Source organism: Erinaceus europaeus, chromosome 5 (genome assembly GCF_950295315.1).
Source record: "Erinaceus europaeus chromosome 5, mEriEur2.1, whole genome shotgun sequence".
Lineage (NCBI taxonomy): Eukaryota > Metazoa > Chordata > Mammalia > Eulipotyphla > Erinaceidae > Erinaceus > Erinaceus europaeus.
Window position 1 is genome coordinate 72,638,234 of NC_080166.1, and position 25,777 is coordinate 72,664,010.

The window sequence follows — 25,777 nt, forward strand, 5'->3', positions numbered from 1 at the left end:
ATTCCTATAGTATTTGTGAGTTTGAGTTGGTTTTTTTGTTATCTATAACCAGATGTGGCTTTAAAACAAAACAAACAAACAAAAAAACCAAAGATACATCACACATTTTATCAGGAAAGGTGATACTTGTTTCTGGAAGATGTCAGATTTTTAATCAAATTGTATTTGAAAAAGCTAGTAGAATATTTAAAACAAAACCTCCCCCCTGGATCCCCACCTGCAGGGAAGTCACTTCACAGGCGGTGAAGCAGGTCTGCAGGTGTCTATCTTTCTCTCTGTCTTCCCCTCCTCTCTCCATTTCTCTCTGTCCTATCCAACAACGACAACATCAATAAGTACAACAATAAAACAACAAGGGCAACAAAAGGGAATAAATAAATAAATATTAATAAAAACTAAAAAAAAAAAGCACCTTCAAGTTTTAACTTCTTTTTTCTATCATATTTAACAGCTGTTACCATACTACGAATGGTTATTTAGATTCAAGTTATTTTTGCAAGAAATGTATGTAGCAAGCTGTACAAATCACTTTATTGTTTAACTATAGGAGAAATTTTCTGTATTCTACAATTGCTACTGTACAGAAGGCAATTAGTGCTGGGTTAATGCCAGATGAACAAGAAAGATAACAGCAGACAAAATGTACAGTAAAATAATCCAGATAATAGTATACTGGTTTTATTGAAAGTCAAAGAAAAACTATTTGCTTGGGTTGGGGAGATAGCACCATCTGTACAACATGACAGACTTTCATGCTTGAGGCACCACAGGTCCCAGGTTCAACCCCTGGCACAATTATAAGCCAGAGCTGAGCAGTACTCTGGTAAGAAAGAAAAAAGAAAAGAAAGGAAAAGAACAGAGAAGAAAAGAAGAGAAAAAAATAGGAGAAAAGAAAGGAAAATTAAGAAAAAGAGAAAAATGCTTGCTTCACTTGTAAAAAGTATTTATTTAACCCAGTGTTTTTATCTTTCTTTGCAAGGGTTGAATCCCCCCCACCCCCTAGTGCTTTTAGTTCATCAAATAATATCCACCATGTTTACATCTTCTTAAGGGAAAGCAGGAGGTGTATCACCAACCATGTTTTGACCAGGATGTTTCAGTCATCAGTTTTCTTTACAAAGAGTCTATTAAAAGAGAGAAAGAGAGATGAAAATTAAATAGGAACCCCAGATTTACTTTTCTAAACTTTGATGTACTTCTGCTAAAACTTACCTGTCAAAGTGAAGTGCTAAAGCCAGAAACAATAGATCTCAAGTAGAATAAACTGGATACTACTGTCTAATTTGTACATATTTTCTATAAAGTAATATGTAAACCAAAAAGCAAACTTTATTTATTTTTATGAAAAAAAGAAAACAGAAAGATCACAACACTATTCATTTCTGAGATGTAGAATGTCAGGGATTGAGCCTGAGGGCTCATGCTTGCAAGTCTACTGCTGTACTTAAAGTCCACCCAGTCACTGCCAGGATGTTGATTTCAGGAATTTCGATCAACTGAATCATTTTTTAGCAGAAGATGACCCACAACATAAAAGACGTAGTTTGCCAATAAACTACTTCCGACCCCAAACAATTCTTTTTATAAACCTCTGAATTGGTTCTGTTTATATAGGTAATTAATTTTAATTTCCCCATGCCTATTCCCACTATTTATCAGGTAACACTCTTAATGAGCCACTTTGATTGGCAATACTAGAAAATGCTGAAAAGGCAGATAAGCAATCCTTGCTTGCTCTAGTCCTAGTCCAGCTTTGTGAAGATAAGAATGCTTGGAAAGGGAAGGATAGAGTTCCCATTACTACACAAATATCTAATAAGTCATCCAAAGTGCATAATCTCCTGCTTAGAAAATAAAGAGTCTGGGGTACTATCATCCTAAATGATGCATATCCCGCTGGAATTTTATAGGGCTCACTAGCTTTATAGTGATCATTTCTCTGACCTCAATTTGAAAAATTTTGCAAAGGGATCTTGGACCACACTGTCTAAAAAAAATAAATTTAAAAATAATATTTCTTATAAGCTATAAATGTCTTAAATGAGGAGGCCAGGTAGTGGCAAACTTGGCTAAACAAACACATTACAGTGCACAAGGACCCAGATTCAAGCCCCTGGTCACCACTCCTCCCCTCTTGATGGCTCTCTGTCTCTATCCAATAACAAATAAATAAAAATATCAAAAAGTCAGTAACTGTTTTAAATGATGCATATTACAAAATAAAATTAAGTATTTATCAAGTCATTAATCTTAAGATTTTCGCTAATACATAAAGCTGTAATGACCATACTTTTATCAAGCGAGAAATCAGAAATGAAGTTTACAAAGTGAGTATACATTTGTTAAATGACATTACATGTTGAACTGTAACCTTCATTATACTGAGGAGTTTCATGCTGTTATGTCTTAGCAAACTCTTCCCATATAGTTCTAACACTTTTTCTCTTTTCACAGAAAGACATAAAACACTTGTACAAGGCCACTTACACTATCCCAGCCACCACCACCTGACACATATATATGTAATTTCCCAAAAGGGAACTAGATTTCACTTGAAGTTCAGACTAAGGACAACATCAATGTCTAAGAAAAGCAGGTGATAACTAAAAGTAGGGCTATGTGTGAGAAGGAGATCTCAAGGAATAATTGTGAAGAAATAGACCCACATTTGAGAATAATTATTGAGAAGTTAGAACTGAACCTTGAAGGGAAAAAGAGTCCAAAATTCCACAGTTCATATTTCCAGACACATTATAAATGTCATAGATATATGAGTAGGTATGGACAGAGATGTTATACATAGTTCTTTAATCAGTAAAACTGACCCAAACCCTGAATTAGAAGAGGTTTTTAACATGCTGGAAGTTCTAGGAACTAGATACCAATTAATAATGACAGACCTCAGACATTTATTTATATGTTTCATTTCCATGGGAGAGTGGAGTTCTCTAAATACATTCTAAGGTCATAAAAAAAATAAAAAACTACAGCGACTATTATGTGACTGTGTAGTAGAGTATGTAAACCAAAACAATGGGTGTTAAGAGACAGAAATATTATGTTTTCAGACACATTCAGAATTTGAACCTTACGTGGTTAGTACTACCCTGAACTTCTGAATAAGAATGTTATGATTAAAATTAATCTCTATATTGCCAGATATAAGATGGACAAGAATACCTGAGGGGAAAGGATTTGAGGACTTATTAGCAGTCCAGTTAGAGTGTTTATTTTAATCATAGTATAACAGGAAAAGAAAGGAAGAAATGCTATTAAAGATGACAATATGTATTTCCCTCCAAATACATATAAAGAAATTAGGTGTTAAGACTATCTCTGGGGGCCAGGTGGTGGTGGTGCACCCAGTTAAGCACTCACACATTAAAGTACACAAGTACCTGGGTTCAAGCCCCCAGTCCCTACCTGCATGGGGTAAAGCTTCACGAGCGGTGAAGCAGGGATGCAGGTATCTGTCTCGCTCCCCTTCTACTTCCCCTCCAACTCTGTCTCTATCCAGTAAAAAAAAAAAAAAAAAAAAAAAAGACTAGTTCTGAAATGAGTGTAGCCTAGAATGTTCCCAGCTGTGACTATGAGCTATGAGCTGTCTAACAGGGACTCAGAGGTTGTCCAGGCTACTGTGCTAAATATGAATGGATATGGGCCTTGAGTTAGATCACTGTGGAAAACAGTTAATTGTACTTATGTATATTCTTCAAGCTTGTGAGCAACTCTCTGCCCTAATCCTGCTTCTTAGTTCTACTCTCAGCTGTGACACCAACTTCCCAGACAGTATTTCTGGTCCAACTCATGTTAGCTATTAAGCTCAAGCAAAGATTATTAAGTTATAGGTTCCTAGAAGCTATGTACTTAAAATGTACTTCCTAGCTTCTTCCCACCCTAAAGTACTTACTTTCATCTGTTCTATTTCTATTATATGGTTCTTGTTTATTCCTGCCTTCCATCTTACTACATTTCAGCCACCAAGTTGCAGATGCTACTATGATTCCATCTTAACTTCCCTGGACAGACGACCTCAACAATGTGCCCTAAAGCCTCACCTCTCCAGAGCCCTATTCCACTAGGGAAAGACAGAAACAGGCTGGGAGTGTGGATCAATCTGCCAATGTCCATATCCAATGGAGTAACAATTACAGAAGTCAAAACTCCCATCTTCTGCACCTCCAAAAAAGAATTTTGATCCATACTCCCAGGAGCAAACAATAGAGAGGTTTCCAATGGAGGGGGTGGGACACAGGACCCTGGTGGTGGGAACTATATGGAGTTATACCCCTGTTGTCTTATAATCTTGTAAATCAATATTAAATCACTGATTTTAAAATAAAACATTAAAAAACTAAGTATTAACCATCAAAATGAGATGCTTTCAATTCATCCCCTACTCTCCTAATTTTTGTTGTTAAATTTAACTTCGTACTGATGGTGATTTTCAGATCACTCTTTCTACAGCTTTTAAGATAAAAACTTCTGGACTGACAGTACTGAACCCCAAAATTGAATCTCAATAAGCAGTCATGTTTCCACTCAATTTCTAAAGATGCACCGTAAGATTTTTTTTTCATTATTAAAAGGGGTTAAAATTAATTAAACAAAAATGTTATACAATCTGGTGGTTATTGTTTATTTTCATCATCTTCCTGTTTTCAAATTTATAATCATTTCAAAGATTGTCATCACTTACAATACAAGGCAGGTATAGAGAATAAAGGGGATTATGGTTTATCTTGGCGAGAAGAATTAGGCAGAAGGGAGGACACAGGAATCCAGCCTTGGGGAAGTACTGAGAGTGGACAGGAAAATAATCCACATGTAGAGAGCTAATACATAAGGGTGTGTATAATCACACTTGAATAATAAATTCTATTAATGGGAGGAAATGACAGGGAATGGAATTGAAAGAAACAACACATGTTTTTAGGCCAATAGAAGTGCCAAGAGAGCTTGAGTATTAAGCATAAGGTAAATCTCCAAAGATGGTTAAATTGAAGAGTAAGACTAATGGTGCTATTCAGTTAGCATTGTTGCAGGAGCTATATGGAGGGTTGACTATAAGGGAGACATCCAGGTGGAAAGATTTAGCAGGTGTTCATCCTGGCCTACTATGTGGGCTACAGTCACTTTGACAGTGAGAATGAAAAGATGGTATAGACTCAAGAGATACTCAAAAGGCCAGTAAAATTAAAAAGAGAGGCAATTGCAAAGGGAATCAGTTTTCTAGCCAGAGGGAAAAAGGAGAAAGAGGGAAAGAAAGAAAAGCCAGATTGTTAAGAACATCAAAGCAGATCTAAAGTACATCAAAGGCGAAGCAAGGCATTGTGGATTTGACCAGTATAAAGACAGTGGCTGTGCAGGAAAGAATTTACATTCCCTAAAAGAAGACTGGTCCTTGACCCCAGTTACCCAAGACAGAGGCTCCAAGTTCTTGGAATATGTTGTCTTATGAGAGTATTAGAATAATATTAGCATTAAATTTACCTGGAAGCCCACGGTCTTCACCTTATAGACTACACCAATAATATGATCTTAATGGAGCACTTAGGGCATATGCAGCAGTCTGATCTCTAGAGGGTATAGAAACTAAGGTCAGCCACACATGCCATTCCCTATGTGTAGGTGGCGGACCCTAGTAAAACTCTGAGTGAGACTATGCTAAGCTCCCCTGTTTCGCACTACTCCATAAGTGTGGCCACATGTCATTACAGAGAAAAGTGTAAGCACTACTCACATAAATTCACTGGGAACAGGAAATTGAAAGCTTGCTCATGTGTAGAATTCTCCCAGAGTTTGCCCTGTGTATCTTTTTTCTTTGTCAGTTCTGATCTTTATTCTTTCACTGTTATAAACCATAATCTGAGTATATTGAGGTGGAGGAGAAGGACCAAGGGGTCTAGAGATAGTACTTGTGGAGAGAGGGATAGTAGAAAAATGGTTTCTAACTGTAGCCTAGGAGGAGGTGTGTGCAGTGGCAAGAGCACTGAACTTGAAAGCATTAGATCTGGGTTAGAATCCTGATATCACATATGCCAGGATGATGTTTTGGTTCTCTTTCTTTCATAAATAATAATAATAATTATTGCCTCCAGGGTTATCACTGGGGCTCAGTGCCTGCACTATGAATCCACTGCTCCTGGAGTCCATTTTTCCCATTTTGTTGGCCTTGTTGTTACCCTTATTATTGTTGCCATTGTTGTTGGATAGGACAGAGAGAAGGGAAAATTGAAAGGGGAAGACAGACAGGGAGAGAGAAAGACAGACACCCGTAGACCTGCTTCAACACCTGTGAAGCGACCTCCCTGCAGGTGGGGAGCCTGGGGCTTGAACCGGGATCCTTGCACTGGTCCTTGTGCTCGGGCCATGTGCGCTTAACCCACTGCGCTACCACCCGGTTGAGTGCCCATATCACCATGTGTAAGGGCTTGAATTCAAGTCCCCAGCCCCCACCTGCAGGCGGGGGAAGCTTCACAAGCAGTAAAGCAGTGCTCCCGATGGCATTTTTGTTACTTCTTCTCAATCTCCCCATCCCTCTCAATTCCTCTCCTATCGGTTTACAAAAAAATAAATATTTTAAAGTAGCTTTTAACTTGCGCATAATGTCAAAAGTATGCATGATATGCATACGTTACAGCTGAAACATTTTAAACATCAGCTTTTGAACACTGTATTATGAACTCCTGAATAAGCTTATAGTCAACATAAATGTTACCTTTCTTTAAACAAACATCACTTCACAATGCCAAATGTACCTTTCCATATTAGTTCCGAGCCCGTGGAGGTTGGTAAAACTGCTGGGTTGGCCGAGTGGATCGTCTTGGTTGGCCATCACCTCCTCTACGGAACTCAAGAGTTTGGTCATAGGTGCCTTCTTCCTCCTATTTACAAAGAGTAAATGTGTTTTAAAAAAAAAAATAGGTCCTAGTTTCCAAAGTTTGATGCACTTTATGCTTCCCATTTTTATATAGTCTGTTAAGTTGTCCTAAGATTCATATCTGTCAATTTTTACGATGGAGATGGAGATGGGGGGGAGGGGGACAATATTAACAGTGTTAACAATTTTGTTGGTTCTTTATAATATAAGAATGAAATTTATAGTGGTGGTATTAGAATCAAATTTAATCCTAGAAAAGGAAACTATTTCTGTATGAGAACATGATCACCTCACCAAATGACTTATAACTTGACACACTGTGGTGAAAAGATAAGACAAGCAAGCACTATCATATGGTTTTTCTTGATATTTGAGCTTCTACTTGTTTCTGATTAACATGGAAAGGAGTCTGAGTAAAGATGTAATAAAGGGGGCTGAAGAACCAGAGAACTTTCACCCGCTACCTGCTTTTGTCTGACAAAATCTCTGACATCATTAAAAAAAAAATAATGTCCAGAAATAGGCTATAAATGGAATGGAATGAAGAGAGAAATACATTTTACATATAAAAGAAAACCTCATGCAAGACATAGCAATCAACACTGTAAGACACACCTATTTTTTTTTTCCTTCTCTCTTACTGAGGTGATAGATCTATCAGCATAAGGGATAGCATGGGTAAATTAGGATAAGCAGATTAAAAAGCCCAAAGATTAGAGTTATTCATAATATATGAAAAGATTTAGAAGCAACAAAAATGTAGCCAAACACCACATTGGTTTCTTACTGAGTGCTGCCACCCTGCTATTTTAGTGTTTTAAATTAATGCAGTTATGTAGAATGTTCCTTTTTAGAGATAGCAAAGGAAAAAAATGGCTCTCAATTTTGTTTGTGAAAGAGATAGCATCTATTTCAAAAGCAAAGTTTAAGTTCCAAATGAATTATCAGAGCACAATAATTTTCATGTTCTTGGAAATGTATGCTATTTTTTTCTACCTTTTATCTTTGAATCTTCACTCCCAAAAGATTATTTTCCTTTGACCCTATTAATAATATAGACAATTACATGAAAGGCTAAGTTCTATTCCTTAAATTTACAGCTTCAACTATGCAAGATGCTGAAGTAATCTGATCAAGTCCTGTTATTTAGAAATGATACTTAATGTTTAGCACAAACATAATTCTCACTGTTAAGTTTCCTTTGCAATAACAGTATTCCTAAGAATCATTATTTCCACTTTATATAAAGGACACTCAAAGTTTGGTAACTTTGCCCTAATACATCTAAGGAAAGCAAGGGTTGTGATTTAAATACTGCTGCTTCAGTCTTTAAGACTCCAATCTGCATGTGAGAAAAATATTCAAAAACACTACCATGAAAATTCAGGAATATGACAATATACCAGGCATAACTCAATAACTATATTCTAAAGACACAATTCTAGACTAGCTGCCCTTTTTCAACAATCATTATCAAAAAACTTTAAAAAATGTAAGTTTTTACATCTGTTACAGTAAAACAACTAAAATGTAGGAATGACATTTTTAAAGTATTCAGTTAAGTCAAGAATTTTTTTATTATGCTGGTCAATGTTATGAATGGTTGTCAGATAGTACAACTAAATTTGAAAAGGAGCTATTTAATATTATAGGCCACAACAAAATTTGAAGCTCGGCATATTACATGAAAATGTATTTGATATTGCTGTAAGAGTTCGAGTAAATCTTTCAAGAATTTAAATGGAAAGCTACTTATTCCACATCCAGTTGCAGAAGGGGCTAGTAGACATCTGGGACTCTATATTTTGTCAATAAAGTTCACTATTAAAGAGACTTTACTTCCTGAGTTAACTGGATTAATTAAATATGGTATACCTATTTGAAAAGCTGACTCCTTTTCATTTAAGATTCAGACTATACTAGAGACAATTACATGGATTAAAAGAGATACCCAACAACGAGCTTTCTTTTCTTAAATATTTTATTTATTTATTTACTGGACAGAAACAGAGAAATCAAGGGAAGAGGAGGGCGAGGGAGAAAAGAGAGGTGCCTGCAGCACTGCTTTACCACTTGTGAAGCTTACCCCCTGTGAGTGGAAACCAGATGCTTCAACCTGGCCCTTGGACATTGTAACATGTGCCTCTACCAGGTATGCCACCACCCAACCCCCCAACTATGAGCTTTCTTTCACGTTATTTGATGCTGTCACAGTCTTAAATTTTTTAATCTTTATTTATTTATGTATTGGATAGAAACAGCCAGAAATTGAGAGAAATGGGGAGTTAGAGAGGGAAGAAGACAGAGAAATACCCGCAGCCCTGCTTCACCATTCGTGAAGCTTCCTCCTGCAGGTGGGGACCAGAGGCTTGAACCCAGGTACTTGCACATTGTAATGTATGCTCAACCAGGTGCACCACCACCAGGTCCCCCTTCAGTCTTTTCTTTTTATTTTGGGATTAATGTTTTACATTCGACAGTAAATACAATAGTTTATACATGCATAACAGTCTTAAATATGAAGTGGACTTGAAAACTAAAACAATTCAGACAACCTGGTTCACAGTTATTGTCAAAGAAACAATCTTACATCTTTAAAAAAAATTAAATAGTTCTCTGAAGTATAGAATTATGCTCCAGAAATCTATTTAGCATTGTAAACCAATGATAATTTCAATATTCCAGCGACAGAATGGTTAAGGGTAAACGTGGTTACCCATAATAACCACTTCTTATGATATGTTGTATCCATTTCTAGTCCTTAATAGATGCCCTTTTATAAAATGCTCAGTTCAGTTACTTCCACAGGTAGAAACACAAATAATGGCCAGATACTCTTGTGTAGAGTGAAGAGTAATTGGCATATCAACTATACTATAAGATTAGTGTTTCTCAGCTGGAGTACTTTTGGCCTGTAGGGGTCATCAAGGTAATGCCTGAAGTCATCTCTGGTTGTCTCAGCTGGTATCTAGAGAGTCTGGAGACAGTTTGGTTCTTAAAAATTGAGGTGGGAATGTAGGGGAGGAATTGCTACTACATCTTATGGGTAAAGTCAAGAATGCTGCTTAGCATCCTATAATACAAGACATTTTTTTAAAATAGAATTTAGGATATAGTTTACACCAATTATCGTCTGTTCATATTAGAATAACTAAAACTTGAAAAGTAACAGCTGGGGAGTCAGAAGGTAGCGCAGAGGGTTAAGTGCATGTGGCGCAAAGCGCAAGGACCGGCCTAAGGATCCCGGTTTGAGCCCCTGACTCACCACCTGCAGGGGAGTCCCTTCACAGGTGGTGAAGCAGGTCTGCAGGCGTCTTTCTCTCCCCTCTCTGTCTTCCCCTCTTCTCTCCATTTCTCTCTGTCCTATCCAACCAGGATGACATCAATAACTACAACAAAACAACAAGGGCAATGAAAAGTAACAGCTGGCTCAAATCATTCTCTGTAAAAATCACAGATAACATTTGTGCCCACAGAAGTCATGCATTATGGTTAATAGAGCTTTACTTTACCAATGATCGTTGTTTTAGGAGTAAGCTTCATTTCAATGTTTTTTTCTACCAAAAATAAGCTATACTCAGGGTAGCCTGGAACCCCAGTCTGCAACACAGGAAACTTCTGCAGAGTCCTGTCTATTCATCCAAGTATGTTACTATTTGTTCAAGAAATTAAGAGCTACCTATCCTAAACTAGAAATCATCTTTCTGATTCATACTGCTATCTTCTCAGCTTCCAGATAATGAGATCAAGGAACAAAGGTACAATGAATTTAGATAACAAAATTAAACTAAATTTAATATTAAAATATCAGAGGACTGGGTGGTGGCTCACCTGGCAGAGTACACAAGTTACCATGCCCAAGGACCCAAGTTTGAGTCCCTGGTTCTAACTACAGGAGGAAAACTTCATGAGAGGTGAAGCATTACTGTAGGTGTTACCTCCCCCATTTCATTCTATCCCTGTCTTTGACCCTCTTAAGAGAGAGCTGTCAGGAATAGTGGAGGCTTGGAGCCACAGTGATAACTGTGACAGCAAAAAAAAAAACAACAACAACAACAACAAAAAAAAAACCCCAAGTATTATTATTTGTATTTGGGGATAAGTATGACACTTTTAAATAAAACATTTTTGAAGGATTCCTATGTAAAATAGATGTGCTCAGAGTAAGGTACCCACACGTGTACATATTATATCACCTTGAATTTTTCTTTCTAAGATCCCACAAACTCTTCTACCTCTAAGATACAAAATTTAAAACCAGTTTAGGCCATCTCTGCTATACACTCGATACCAAGTAGGATGAATAACTTGTCTACTATAAGAAGGTGAATTAAATCACAAACAGGCAATGATTTGGTGGCTTCTTCTTCTTTTGGATAGAGATATAAATTGAGAGGGAAGAAGGGCTAGAAAGGGAGAGAGGAAGAGGAGCACCTGCATCTTTGCTCTAGTACTCTTAAAGCTTTACCTCTTAGTGTGGGGACCAGGATCTTGAACCCAGGTTCCTGAACATGGTTAACATGTGAACTCTACTGAGTGCACAACCACCCATCTCCTTATTAATTTTCTTTATAAAGAGAGAGACATAAGATGCAGAGATAACGTGAGATCACAGCACCAAAGCTCCCTTCAGTACAATGGGGGCTGGGCTTGAACCTGGGTCAAGTACATGACAAAGCAGCACACTATCCAAGTAAACTATTTTTGCAAGCCTAAAATGGCATTTTTTAAAAAAATACTTTATTTATTCATTTATTGAGAGGTAGAGAAGGAGAGAAAGGACCAGACATCACTCTGGTACATATGTTGCCAAGGATGGAACTCAGGACCTCATGCTTGACAGTCCAACCCTCTATCCACCGCGCCACCTCTTGGACCATGAGATAGTGGTTTCAGACTGAGTCCAGAACCCTTTACTTTTGCCTTTTAAAACAGATAGTTTTTAGAGCTGGGCAGACAGTATAACGGTTCTGCAAAAAAGGCTCAGATTCAATCCCCAGCATCACCATCAGCCGGAGGTAAGCAGTACTCTGGTAACTCTCTCTCATTCATTAAAATAAATAAAATATTAAAAATCAGAGAAAGACTATTTCTATTATAAATTAAGTATCTCTGATACTAAAACTCTTCTACCTAAATGGGGGAAAAAGACCCAAATTAACATAAGACATTTATTGTATGTAATATACATTTGATACTTTGCTTGACAAAGTTTGTAAATTTTATAATAGAATTAATCTGGCTTTGAAAGGAGTAATATAATATTCCTTAAAAGAAAATATCATGGGGAATTAGTTTCTCTTATAGACTTTTCTTCTTAGAGTAGCTCTAATATTGCTTTTTTACTATTATGTACCATATCCCGTAATATTTAAACCGATTTTTTATTTAATTTTTATTTATAAAAAGGAAACATTGACTAAAACATAGTATAAGAGGGGTACAACTTCACACAATTCCCACCACTAGAACTCTGTATCCAGCCCCTCCCCTGATAGCTTTCCTATTCTTTAAAATCCACCAGGTAGCACAGGCACCTGGCCTCAGACTTCCCCACCCGTCCTGGCTGAAGGCTATTATGTAAACCAATTTCATGGAAAAAAAAAATACATCGAGGGCGGGGGGGGGGGGGGGGGTAGCACAGCAATTAAGCGCACATGACAGGAAGCACAAGAACCAGTGTAAGGATCCCGGCTCCCCACCTGCAGGGGGGTGGCTTCACAAGAGGTGAAGCAGGTCTGTAGGTGTCTATCTTTCTCTCCCTCCCTGTTTTCCTTTCCTCTCTCGATTTCTCTCTGTGCTATCTAACAACAACAAACAATGGCAACAATAACAATAATAACAACAAGGGCAACAAAATTGGGAAAAATTGGCCTCCAGGAGCAGTGGATTTCATAATGCAGGCACTGAGTCCCAGCAATAATCCTGGAGGAAAAAAAATAATAAAAATACATCGTTGGTGTATTGCACCTAAGTAAAAGACTCTGGGGTGGGGATGGGGGAAGGGTTCAGGTCCAGGAAGATGATGGCAGAGAAAGGCTTAGTGGGGGTTATATTGTTATGTAGAAATGTTATGGATGTATAAACTATTGTATTTCACTGTTGACAAAGCTGACTTAAATCTAATTATTAAACAACTGTTTCCAGATTCACAACTAAAAAGTTTTTAAAAAAATTTCAGGACTCTGAGACATTCTTATTGTGGTTCTGATTTTTCTTTTTAGAAAAGTTTACTTTCTAAAGCCATGCAAAAACTGAAGTTGCTAATTTCATATAATAAAATGAAATCAAATCATCTAAATACCTAGATCAATGGTGTTTTTAATCCTATGCTTTGCCAACTAAAACACAACATAAACATAACAAAAAACAAACATGGACGGAAACTAGATGTTTAATTACAGTACAAGCAAATATAGTACTCTCTATTCATTATTGTTCTTCCCCTAACATCAGGATCTTATACTCTTTTTTTTTTTTTTTTTTTTTTAGGATCTTATACTCTTAACACAAAGGAGCTATTTCTGTCATCTTAATTCCTCATTCTCGTTCATTTAAAAATACACATGTTTATCTGTAATGTTAAGGGGGGGGAAGGAAGGAATATTTGTGTACTTGACAGTTTGCATTTTATCTTATTCATCCTTACAATACTACTTTTGAATTAATTAACTTCATGATTCTACAGATAAAAAATACCTTCCTGGCAGGCAGTGGGAAGATAGCATAATGGTTATGCAAATAGATTCTCTTGCCTGAGGCTCTAATGTCCCAGGTTCAATCCCTCATACCACTATAAGCCAGAATACTTTCATGAATGCCTAGAATCTTGTTTCAGGCTTAAATGTACAAGTGTTATTCGCCTGATAGTGTTCTGAGTTACATTTAGGGGAAAAAAAGGGCTAACAAATCACTGAAAGAGCCTGTCAGAAAAAAAGATTTAATATTATATAATTATTCAAAATACATCAATGATAATACCGTGCCAAAACATTATCTTTCATTATATTCAACTGTGAATTAATGTAAGATTTTATATTTAGGTTGGGAAATTCACTCTTTGAATATAGAATTGAAATAAATCTACCAACTTGGTTGTAGGGGTATATATATATATATATATATATACACACACACACACACATATATATAATTTTATCAGTGACTTAATAATGATTTTAAAATTAATAAGATAACAGTGGTGTAATTCCTCACTGTTCCCACCACCAGAGTTCTGTATCCTCATTCCCTCTACTGGAAGATACTGTTGACTATTAATTCTATAACTACCTATCTATATTTATATGTATATTTGCCCTTTTTTTTTGATTGTGGGGATTTTGTTTGATGACATGAGTAAGTAGTGACTGAACAGCTGCTGAAAAAATTAAAGCACTAGACTGATATGAGAAAAAGGTATCTATATGAACTTAAAAAGCAATGAGACAGTATATATTAACTGAATTAATTAAATCAATCAACTATATTTCCTTTTGCTGAAATAAACTATTGAAGATGTATTGAATAAAATCAGGAACTACATTTATTTATTTATTTATTTTGCCACTAGGGTTATTGCTGGGACTTGGAGCCAGCATTAGATCCACTGTTCTGGGCAGATTTTTTTTCTCTCCTTTTTTTCCTTCTTTCAACTATCTGTCTATCTATCTGTTTATCTTTTTTTATATGATAAGACAGAGAAATTGAGAAGGGAGTGGGAGGCAGAGAGAGAGAAGAAGAGTGACAGCTACAAACTTGTTTTACCAGTAGTGAAATGTGCTGTTTGCAGGTGGGGACCAGGATCTTGAACACAGGTTCTTGAGCATAGTAATATGTGTACTCAACCAGGCACACCACTGTCAAGCCCCCTTGAAACTACATTTTAATTATCTCTAATCCCCCACTTGAAACATCTGATATGTTTATAGAAAAAATACATAGTATAAGAGCTAAGAATAAAATCTGGAGAGTAAATTGATCATCATTTTACCCAAAGAAAGAATTACGTATGTGCTATTCTATCTATCTTGTTAAAAATAAATAAATAAAGCTATTTCTACTCCCTCTCAGCACAGCTGAACAATGATAACAAGTTAGGAAGAGATGAAGTCTATATTACAAAATGAAATGATTTTTTTTCCAAGTATCAGTATGCACCTTTCTGAAAAGCATTAAGTAAAACAACTCTTTAATACAGTGCATGAAAATTAACGCAAAGACTCCTTACACATGCCCTCTACCCCTAAATCATCATGGCCCTATTTTCATTGTCTATTTTTGAGATACCCCAAAGCACTGATTCACAACCCAAGGAATGCCACTGGTCTGTCTCTGGTGTTCTTATGTGGCAGTTAAAATTGGAACTCAGGACTTCACACATGGAAAGCATGTACTCTATCAACTGAGCCACCACTCCTGGCCTAAACAACTTAAAATAAACTCTCTCTCTATATATATATATCCATAAAAATTATTTAAATGTTACTTTTCATGCATCTAGAAACTACGTTCTATTTCTCTTCTCTTGGAGAGGAATGTAAACTGTTCACTAAAAGTAAGAACCCTCTACACTGAAAGAAAATACTAGTGGGGTGTCAGTGATTATCCCCATATTACACAGCAATTTGTAAAACTGAGGCTTGCTGCTAAGGCTTAATGAGAAATCAATATAGCTAGGAAAGGTTATTTATCTCCATAGTTAATAAACTTCTTTAGACTATACAATGTATGATACATAGTCAAATTCCACTTTCACTATGAAGACAATCTTAAAAGCTGAACTGAAATAAAAAGGAAATGTCTGCCCAAGGTTAATAATCATTAATTTATTCAAACTCCTGGTTCTGACAAGAATCCTGTCAATGTCAAGCAGTAGGTACATTGACATCAGGATGAGCTGAAACTTTTATGTCAGAGCTAAGATAGAAAATGCCAATTTATGAAAGCGGTTAGAAACTATAGAAATTGCAAAGGCATACAGTTTGCCATAAAGTGAAATGTTAAAATTTTTTATAAATCTGCAGGCAGTACTATTAATGGAACACAGTTCTTTCATTTTGTAAGAAAAACTAGTTTGCGTTTAAAGGATAGGGTTATATTTTAACTACTAATGTAGAAGGTCATCATTTTACTAACATTCAAATAGAATAGAATTATATTAAAGAAAAAGAGAAGGGCAAAGGCTAATTTGAAGAAAAATCAGATACAAAATAACAGTTTGGGTTTATTATTATTATTACTATTATTAGATAAAGTTAGAGAGAAATCAAGAGGGAGACAGACAGACAGCTAATTTTGAAGTTTTACTCTGCAGGTGGGTGACGGGGGCTGAACCCAGGTCCTTCTACGTTATGACATGTATGCTCACTGAATATGCCACCGCCTGGCCTCATTTTTTTTTTTAAGAGGAATAATTTGGAATACTCAAATAATTGGGAATGGTCAGTTAGTATCTGCTGCTACAATTCAGTACTAAAAAATATTACTTTGAAGATATGATCAAAAGGAATTGGTTCCTTCCAAAACACAGAAGGAAACCTAAAGGAATAGAACTGTGGCAATGAAAAAAATATATGAGCCAGGCATTTCAATCATTGAATGACAAAATGGTTTATTGAGCAGTTACTATTTTCCTCACAAGACTAAAAGATAATGTTTTTATTACTACTAAAAAAAATAAAACAACATTGAGGTTAAAAAAATCATAAATCTTTCACAGGCTATGTTGGCCTCTAAAATCCATACATACTGTTTCCATACATACTATACATAGTATATATATATATATATATATATATATATATATGCAGAGCTAAACCAGAGAATTAGAACGGTTATGTCAAATTCTTATAAGGTTTACACAAACAGATCAAAACCAATTGCTTTTTCATTAATTTAATACATCATTAAATTAATGAAAAAGTAAAGTTCTTACTGTTAAACACAAATTATCCACAATGCTACTCTACTTAGAACATCATACACTCTGAATGACTCAGTTCCGCCCTCCTACCCTGATTGTGCCTGGTTTTGTTGTCAACTGAGAAAATGAACTACCCTGAAATGGCTACACTATTAAACAGCAACTACAACTTAAAGGAATTAATGGTAATTGGAAGGCTTAAAATAATATCTAGTACAAAATTAAGTATTCAGTAAAATGATTATTACCATTTTACAAGTGAAAAGCTCTATTCTTCATAATACTCCATATATGCATTTTTAATTTTTCTGATTTGAGTCAAACAATTTGACTATATTATCCTAGTGAATTATAGAAATTTGAGAGTCTAACATAATGATAAATGAACCTTTGTGTAGCACTTTACAAAGTAATTTTATAATTAGTGGTGTTAATAATCACAAGAGAGGCCAAGAACCTGGTGAACCTGTTCATTTTTCTTCCCTTGAAGAAAAGGACCAGAAGAATTTTTGCCTCATCTTTACTAAGACAAATTCTATAGCTTATCAAAATACAGTGACTGTCTTTATATAGTTTATCCATGGTGAAGGAAAAAAAATAATCCATGAAAATATTACTTTTCGGTTTCTACTGATATAAAGCACTAACTCCTCTGAAAATATTGCTAATAAGAGGAAAGTATTACAAAGCAATAAAACTCATCAACACAAATATTTTCATATTAACTATTATGTGCTAAAGACATTTATCCTCACAGGCTTAAATTAATATAAGTAGTTGTCTTTTTAATATTTAATTGGCAAGGTGTTAAACTGACTTGAGAACTTGCAATTGTAATTCAATTTAAATAAAGGATGACGCTCTGTTGACTGGCTACGGAAGAAGGGCAAACGCTAGAAGAAGAAATAAAGGATGTTAATGGATTTCATAGTTTGATAAAACTCACATTACATATTCCCTTATGAATGTTATCACACTTAGTGGCATAAGCTTTAAAGCAGACAACTTTTCTATAGTCTCTCTGGCTTTAGTGAGAGGCTGTAAGCTGTTCTAGGCTTTATTTTTTTAACCTTTATCTTAATTTTGGTATGGCAGCAATTAGAAAGGAAACAAGTATCTATGATTAGTTGCCTTCATTTTACCTGATCAAGACTACCCAATCATAGTTTATAAATTGATTCTATGAGTATGAAGAGCACATACTCTTAAAAATTGTCTGGTTTGTTATTTGGATTTTGTTTTATAATCCCATAAATAGTTGCTGATAACTTTACAGTTCTCATGCAAAATTAAGATAATCATTTAAAAGCATTTCTTCCTCATTTAAAACTGCACCCATGTTGGAAAACCTCTCTTCATGAATGGGTCAGTAACAGATGGGTAAGTCAATAGACAGGCTGTCTCATTAATGGCATTTACTGCACTCACCCTACAACACTGTCAAAACACAGTGCCCCTTTATGCTCTCTGACTTATCTTAATGTCAGTTTCCTCTCTTGTCCAAACTAAATCCCAACTTTCCCTCAAGATCTTCAAGACTCACATTAAACTTTGTTCCTTCAAATTTAACAGGGGTCTGAGAATGCTTCCATGTTTCAGGTACTATTCTGATTGCTGAAGTAATACCTGAAACAAAGCCCTTGTTTGCATAAACACTTCAATTAAGGGTTAGATGAAGGAGTGGGATATGCAAAAAATAAAGCAGGACAAAGGCATAGAAAATTATTGTAATTGTGCGTTGTTGGTTTATAAGGATAGTTAGGGAAGGTCTTGACTCTTTAAATTTTTTTTAAAATTTAAACTTATTTTTTATTTTATTTATTTATTCCCTTTTGTTGCCCTTGTTGTTTTATTGTTGTTGTTACTGATGTCATTGTTGCTGGATAGGACAGAGAGAAATGGAGAGAGGAAGGGAAGACAAGAGAAGGGGAGAGAAAGACAGACACCTGCAGACCTGCTTCACTGCCTGTGAAGCTACTCTCCTGCATGTGGGGAGCCAGGGTCTAGAACCGGGATCCTTAAGCTGGTCCTTGCACTTCGCACCATCTGTGCTTAACCCGCTGTGCTACAGCCCTACTTCCAGGTCTTGACTCTTTTATGAATCAATTAACAGACATTCACTCCAGACATACTGTATTGCACTGCCGGGCTAGCTTCGCGGGCAGGAGAGAGGACCAGGGACCCAGGGACTCATGGCTGAGCTGGGAACGCAGTTCAATCTTTATTGATGAGGAATGCAATGCAAGCTATCTAATCTCTCTTCATTAGAAAGCCCTATCCTTTATAATCTCCCGAGGTGTAAGTGTCAGGTCAGAAGAGGATTACATAGGATAGGGGGTGGGGAGAAGGAAAAAAAAAAACCCTAGAACCAGTGGGGATTAAAATGTGGAAAACAGGATGTGACTAGGAGAGGGGGCGGAGTGGAAAAAGAGCGAGAACCAGTGGGGATTAAACAATGATTATGTAAATAGACTACAGCGTCAAGCACTGCAACAGAAGGGGTCTTAGAAGCAGAATTTAGAAGCAGACCAACACTGCACATAATTCTACTATACCAAAACAATTACTACTTTAAGTGTATTCTCATTCAAATCAATAAATTCATTTCACTAAGTTAAAATAGATATTTCTAAGCTACTATAGCTTTGATAACTTTATCACAGTTGTGTAATGCTTTCTCCAACACACAGATAATAATTTAGTTTACCACTGTACTATTGATAGGCATTTAAATAGCTTCAAGCTCACTATTATAATAATGTAGCAAAGATCATTAGGTAGAAATAAGCTTATTTTCTTTCCTCTTTCCCTAGGAGAGATCAACAATTATGGAATTACTGGTATAAAGGACATTTAAGGTTTAGAAAATATTAGAAAATCAGCCAATTTACATTGCTATCAGCAATGTATAAGTATTCAAACCACTATATCTTTGTCAGCATGAATGTTATTGTTAAAAAATATCCCATTAATTTATAAATTTCATACTACTTTCTTTTATTTTCTTTGATTACTACCAGAGTTCAATATTTTTAAGTTTTAGGTATGAAAGATGACATTGCTACTTCAGCAAGAAACCACATTGAGCATAAATAAAGGGTTCAAAGCTATAAAAGTAAAATGAAAAGCAAAATCTCTAAGAAACTTAATCTAACCATGACATGAGTAACAATTATTGTGCTCTATGGGAATTAAGCATTAATGGCAAGCAATTCATGTAAGTGGTTATTATTACTATTATTTTTATATAGCCATATCAAGATTGTGGGGAGAGATGAACCAAGCAGAGGTAGACCCTTTTCTTATACCATTCTAAATAGCTCATGATCCAGAAGGCAAGTTCTATCTTCTTTATCTCTAAACAATCTTTAATATCCAAACACCCAGTACTGACAGTTGGCATTCTAAATTTGATTGAAAGTAGGCTAGAAATTACTTTATTCAGACACAAAGACATAGCAAAGTCAGATATAATTCAAAGGTAGTAAAATAAATGGTCACCATCCCTTGTCTCTTCCTTCCATGACTCTTCCTCAAGCTAAGGATATAAGTTTTCAGTGAAATAGTTCAAGAGCTATAAGCTATTTCCTTCCCTTCCTGATAAAGAACTAGAGGCATAATTATCTTCCTATTTTCCTAGTCAACCTTACCCACTAATGAATGACCTGATAACAGGATTAAATAGTTTCCCTTTGCCAAATAGCTTTCTCCCCTAGATAGTCTGAATTTCTATGCATTAGGTATTATTTTATGTTTCTCAGCATTTAATCCTGAGAATACTAATCTTGAGAAGATTAAAAAAAAGATGAAAGTATGAAGAGTAAGAAAGGTAGCAGTGATTCATAAAATATAATGAAGATTAATTTAACCAGCCTCATTCTGTATAAAGTGGATATTTAATTCTAAAACATGCGGAGAACCAGAATGAGAATTCCAGTTTAGGCAAGACACAGAGTTAAGTCATCTTATGTCACTTTAAAAAATGCATAATTGAGGACTGAGTATGCTTGACTATAGAAAAATAGGGAAGAAGGATGCTAAGCCTTATGACAGTAGCAAAATTATGTTTTATTCAATTTAAGAGTTTACCAAATGCATTTTTAATTAACCATGATACTTCAGCCTCACATGGTCTTATACTAAAATTGGGGCCCAAAAATATTAAATAACTTACCCAAAGTCACATAGGTAGTAAGTGGCAGAGCCGGGACTCGACCCAGGTCTTCTTACTCCTCCTGTGCATTCCCAGCTCCCCTGGAGCTGAAGCAGGGGCAAAAAGGGAGGTGGAAGTAATATGCCCAAGACCAGCCTTTCCTGCTCCCCTCCTTCCAGAGGTCAAGCAGAGTAGACATTTAATTCTCTCATTGACCCCTTTTCATAAAACTCTTTCAGGACAAAGCACACAGAATCTGAAAATGTGGCTTTCTTGGGTAAACAATATCAGAAGTGTTTTTGCCTGAATTTTCCCATTTATGTGAAAATTACTGGAACCTTGAAGAATAACAATGTTCAATTCAGAAAGTAGAATTTATTTTCATTAAGTTTTCTGTAGTCTATTAAGTAATATCAAATTTTAAGCTTATACCATTATAATATTTTGAACAGTGCCATGCTTTTTGATCCAGATGCAAGTCCAGATCCTATTGCATTGAAAGAAGATTTGGTGGTGTGGTTTCTTTCCCTCTTCTCTTTCTGCCTTTCTCTGAAAAAGTCAGCCTAGAGCAGTGAAGCTACGGAGGTGGCACAAAAAATAAAATAAATAAAATAAACACCTTTGGACCAAAATAATAAAACTACCTATAACCAACTCTATGGTCATTTTCTCACATTTTAATCATCGTCCCTTGGTAATTTTTTTCACTAAAAAAACAATTATAACAATTAGAATAAACAGAAGATTCAATCATTTAACAAATAAGTGGGAAATTGTATTATCTTCTAGAGTTGTAAATATTATATGCATTTCTAAATTATATTTAAAATGCCTTTAATGTGTAGCTTTATATGATTTTTATTAAAAAATTAAAGTTTTCAGTCTCTATATCCTTGAGTAGTTCCTTTACTTTTCTTACAAAGTTATGTATAAAAAATTAAACTAAAGCATGATTAGATATCTTGACTAGATTTCTAATAAATTTTTAAAAGTATTTTATTTATTACTTATTGGATACAGATAGAAAATTTGAGAGGAAAGAGGGAGAGAAGAAAAACAGACACAGCACTACTTCTCTGCTTAGGAATCTTTTCCCCCTGCAGGTGGGGACCAGAGACTTCAACTTGGGTCCTTGTAGCACTCAACTGGGTATACCACCACCCAAGCCCCTCTAATAAATTTTAAACATTTTAAATATATTTCTTTGCTTTGCTAATTTTCAAATGGATGACAAGTGACCAATCTTTTTGTCATTTTCAGATATACTAGTAATAAGCTCCAGTACATGTTAGCCACTAAACAGACCCTTTAATTATTAAAACTACCATCAGTAGGACCAGGTACTAATTAAGTACAAATACAAATTATTATAGAAGAACAATCAGAGACATCAATTTATTTGTGCCTAAAGAATTTAGAGATTACCTAAACTCAAAAAGATATTCTACTTAAATAAACTTCATTTGAGTATCAGCCCTAGCTAGGATGGAGCATATAAAACCTAATAGTGGAAAACCACTTGAAAACTTTGAGGTGAGTAACAAAAATGAAAACATTCAGACACAAGACACTAAATGCAAACAAGATGTCTTGGTAAGGAGAAAGAAAAAAGGGATAAAAAGAGACCAAAGGAAGAGGAAAGGTATTTACTTAGAATAAAGTTTATTAAAGAAGTATTAATAGTCACAAGGTCTTGGTAAATGCCTCTGTGTTAAAGACTGGAATTCCACTAAAATCTAATGAAAGCTAATAATCTTTTGGATTTTGATAGTCAAATTCATGAACTCTTAATAATACTATTTATAATAGTGATCACCTATTTTATGAGAAGGAAATACATTAGTATAATTCTCTATACATTATTTTAAGACTTACTTTTTAAAACATGTGAATGTTTTAAATGTTCATTATAGTCTTTTAAATTATTCACTAAATAATATGCCAAAAGTGCTTATCAACATTCTAAAGAAAATAAAGTCCTAAGTTCCTAAGGTTTAGGACTGAACCATACAGGGAAACATAAATAAACTGACTTCTGATTTCTTGCTTTATACAAAGAAGCTCTTTGCCAAGCATGACTACGAGGACTGAGTCTTCTAATCACACAATAGGAGAAATCAAGCTTACTTTACTTGCTTCAAGAGGTTTTTCCCGACTATGTCCTTAAACTATGCTATTAATTTAACAACAACAAAACTGAAATCAAGAACCAAAGTGATAACATCCCAACCAATCAGATGGGAATTTTTCTTCTACTTCTCTTTTAAATTTTTTAATCCCTTCTGTATATAGGTCAATCTGTTTTCCAAAGCCATTTTGTTCCTCAAAACACTCAAAGAAATTTTGCTGAAAAACTATCAAATTAGGTCCTCAAACTTGGACTTCATGACTAAAGAATTCTGTAGAAATAATGGTGAACATTTGGGCTTTACAGGTCATTTGAAACAATTACTAACTTCCTTCTACCATCTGAATTACCAAGTTAGTATGTGCTCACTTAAAACCCAGATTCAAGTTCTAAAATAGATAGTACTTAAATTTTTTTTTTATTATCTTTATTTATTGGATAAAGATAGCCAGAAATCGAGAGGGGAGGGAAGACAGAGAGGGAGAGAGAAAGAGAGACACCTGCAGCACTGCTTCACCACTTGCACAGCTTTCCCCCTGCAGGTGGGGACCGGGGGCTCCAACCCGGGTCCTTGAGCACTGTAGCCATGTGCGTTCAACCATGTGCACCACCACCCAGACCCTCCTGATGGTACTTTTATATCTATCATTTATTTGTAGAGTTCCTATCACAAGCTACCATCTTACCATAAATTCTGTCCTTGCTTATGAGTATTTAGAAAAAGATGTTTCTCCTTCCTTTCCTTCTGCCTTCCCTTCCCTTTGCTTTCTTGTCTCTCTCTGTCTCTGTCTCTGTCCCCCCTCTTGTTATCACCTAGGTTTTACCACTCCAGTTCAACTTTATTCAGATAAAAAGAGAGAGAGAGAGAGAGAGAGAGAGAGAGAGGAGAGAGTGAGAGAGAGAGAGAGAGAGAGAGAGAGAGACAGGAAAGCAGAAGGAGAGAGAGAAAAATACCACAGCACCGAAGGCTTCTCTAGTATAGTGGGATCAGGCTATAACCTGGATTGCATGCTGGCAAAGTAGGCACCTTTAGAGGTGAGCTGGGTTCAAGCCCTTGCTCCCCACCTGTCTATTTTACTCTCTCCCTCTCCATTTTCCCCTTCCTTTTAATTACTCTGTCCTATAAAATAAAAAATATAAAGAGGAAAAAAAAAAGAAAGAAAGAAAGAAAAAGGCAGCCATAGACAGTGAATTTGTAATGCAGGCACTGAGCCCCAGCAACAACCCTGGTAGCAATAAAACAAAAACTAAAACAAACAAACATATATATCATTATTATGTGTGTGTATGATGCCTATTTCTAAAAATGTCCACATACCCAATAGAATATGTTTATACTTTGCTTTGATTTAGTAGCTAATAAGGACTTAAGAAAAAAGGGGTGGGGTGGGGTTTAGATTGTGTCTTGGACTATAGATGACCCAAATGATGAAAATGCCTTACTGTTAAAACTATACACATCATATATGAAAGGACATCAAGATTTTAAAAGCTACACTGGTTTTTCTCACAAACTATAATTTCTAAAAATCAAGGTAAATGTTTCCAGATTTAATTGTTAAAGTTGAAAGGTTATTGAGCCGTTTTATATGTAAAATAAAGTATTAATTTTATTTTTCACATAATAAAACTATTATCAATTGCATACATACATAGGATTATAATTGTTTATATATTTTCCCCTATTCACAGAAAAGTAAAGAATCCTGGCACATGTTTGAAGCGAGATTATTTTTTACATAGTCTCTATTAAATATTATAAAGCAGTGGTATAATGAGTTGTAAGAAAAGTCATGACACATTTATGCATAAAAAACAGAAAATAATATGTAATGACTTTTCCGACAACGCAGTTATTACTATTGAGAAATTAGTAATATACAAAGAAGTATATTTTAAAGATAAACTGTCACCACTTACTAAAGATGGGAAATTTAAAAATGAGAAAGAAATTAAGAAGACAGTCATGACATTTTCCAAAGTACCCCCGTAGGCTTTCAATAGCAGCTTCTATAGTGGGATGGGAGTGCAAGGAGTTCTGTGGACAAGTAAGTTTGCAATCAGATCTCTTGCCTGGAGACTTATAACAAATTAACCTGTTACTTGGCTCAGAGGAGTCTTAATTAAAATTTTTACTTGATTTAAAAATTTTTTTAAAAATATTTCTCTTCCCTTTTGTTGTCCTTGTTTTTTTTATTATTGTTGTTGTTATTGATGTCATTGTTGTTAGGTCAGAGAGAAATGGAGAGAGGAGGAGAAGATAAAGAGGCGGAGAGAAAGACAGACACCTGCAGACCTGCTTCACCGCATGCAGGTGGGGAGCCAGGGGCTCGAACCAGGATCCTTACTCTGGTCCTTGCACTTCATGCCACATGCGCTTAAACCACTGTGCTACTGCCCGAGTCCCTACTTGATTTTTTTTTTTAATCTAGTGTTTCCTAACATTGTTTAACTATGGAGCTTAACTGTTTTCAGAACACATTTTGGAAACCTGAGCTAATTGGATTAGGCTGAAGACAAAGTATACTGTCACTTTTGTTTGTATCCTTATGATGGTCTAAACTGCTTAACTAGAGCCTCTTTATTATATAAGTTAAAAAAAAAAGCATCTTCCTTTTTTAAGGGAAATAAAATGTACTCACTGTTGCAGTATTTCCTTTCCCTTCTGAATGGAGCTCTCACCCAATGACA

General features: G+C 35.5%; 1 protein-coding gene across 3 annotated transcripts in view; it reads right to left on the reverse strand.

The window, feature by feature from the left end:
* Nucleotides 1–505: 505 nt before the first annotated feature.
* The window catches only part of TDRD3 (tudor domain containing 3), a 133,419-nt gene continuing 108,147 nt past the window's right edge, over nt 506–25,777 (reverse strand). For 2 of the 3 annotated variants that reach the window (XM_060191421.1, XM_060191424.1), the window contains 3 exons: nt 20,980–21,065; nt 6,762–6,887; nt 506–1,124 (listed from right to left, as the gene is read on the reverse strand). In XM_060191421.1, coding sequence (XP_060047404.1) covers nt 1,097–1,124; nt 6,762–6,887; nt 20,980–21,065 — 240 coding nt within the window. In that variant the 3' untranslated portion in view covers nt 506–1,096. The remainder of the gene's footprint in view (nt 1,125–6,761; nt 6,888–20,979; nt 21,066–25,777) is intronic. The other variant, XM_060191422.1, reaches the window with a different exon arrangement.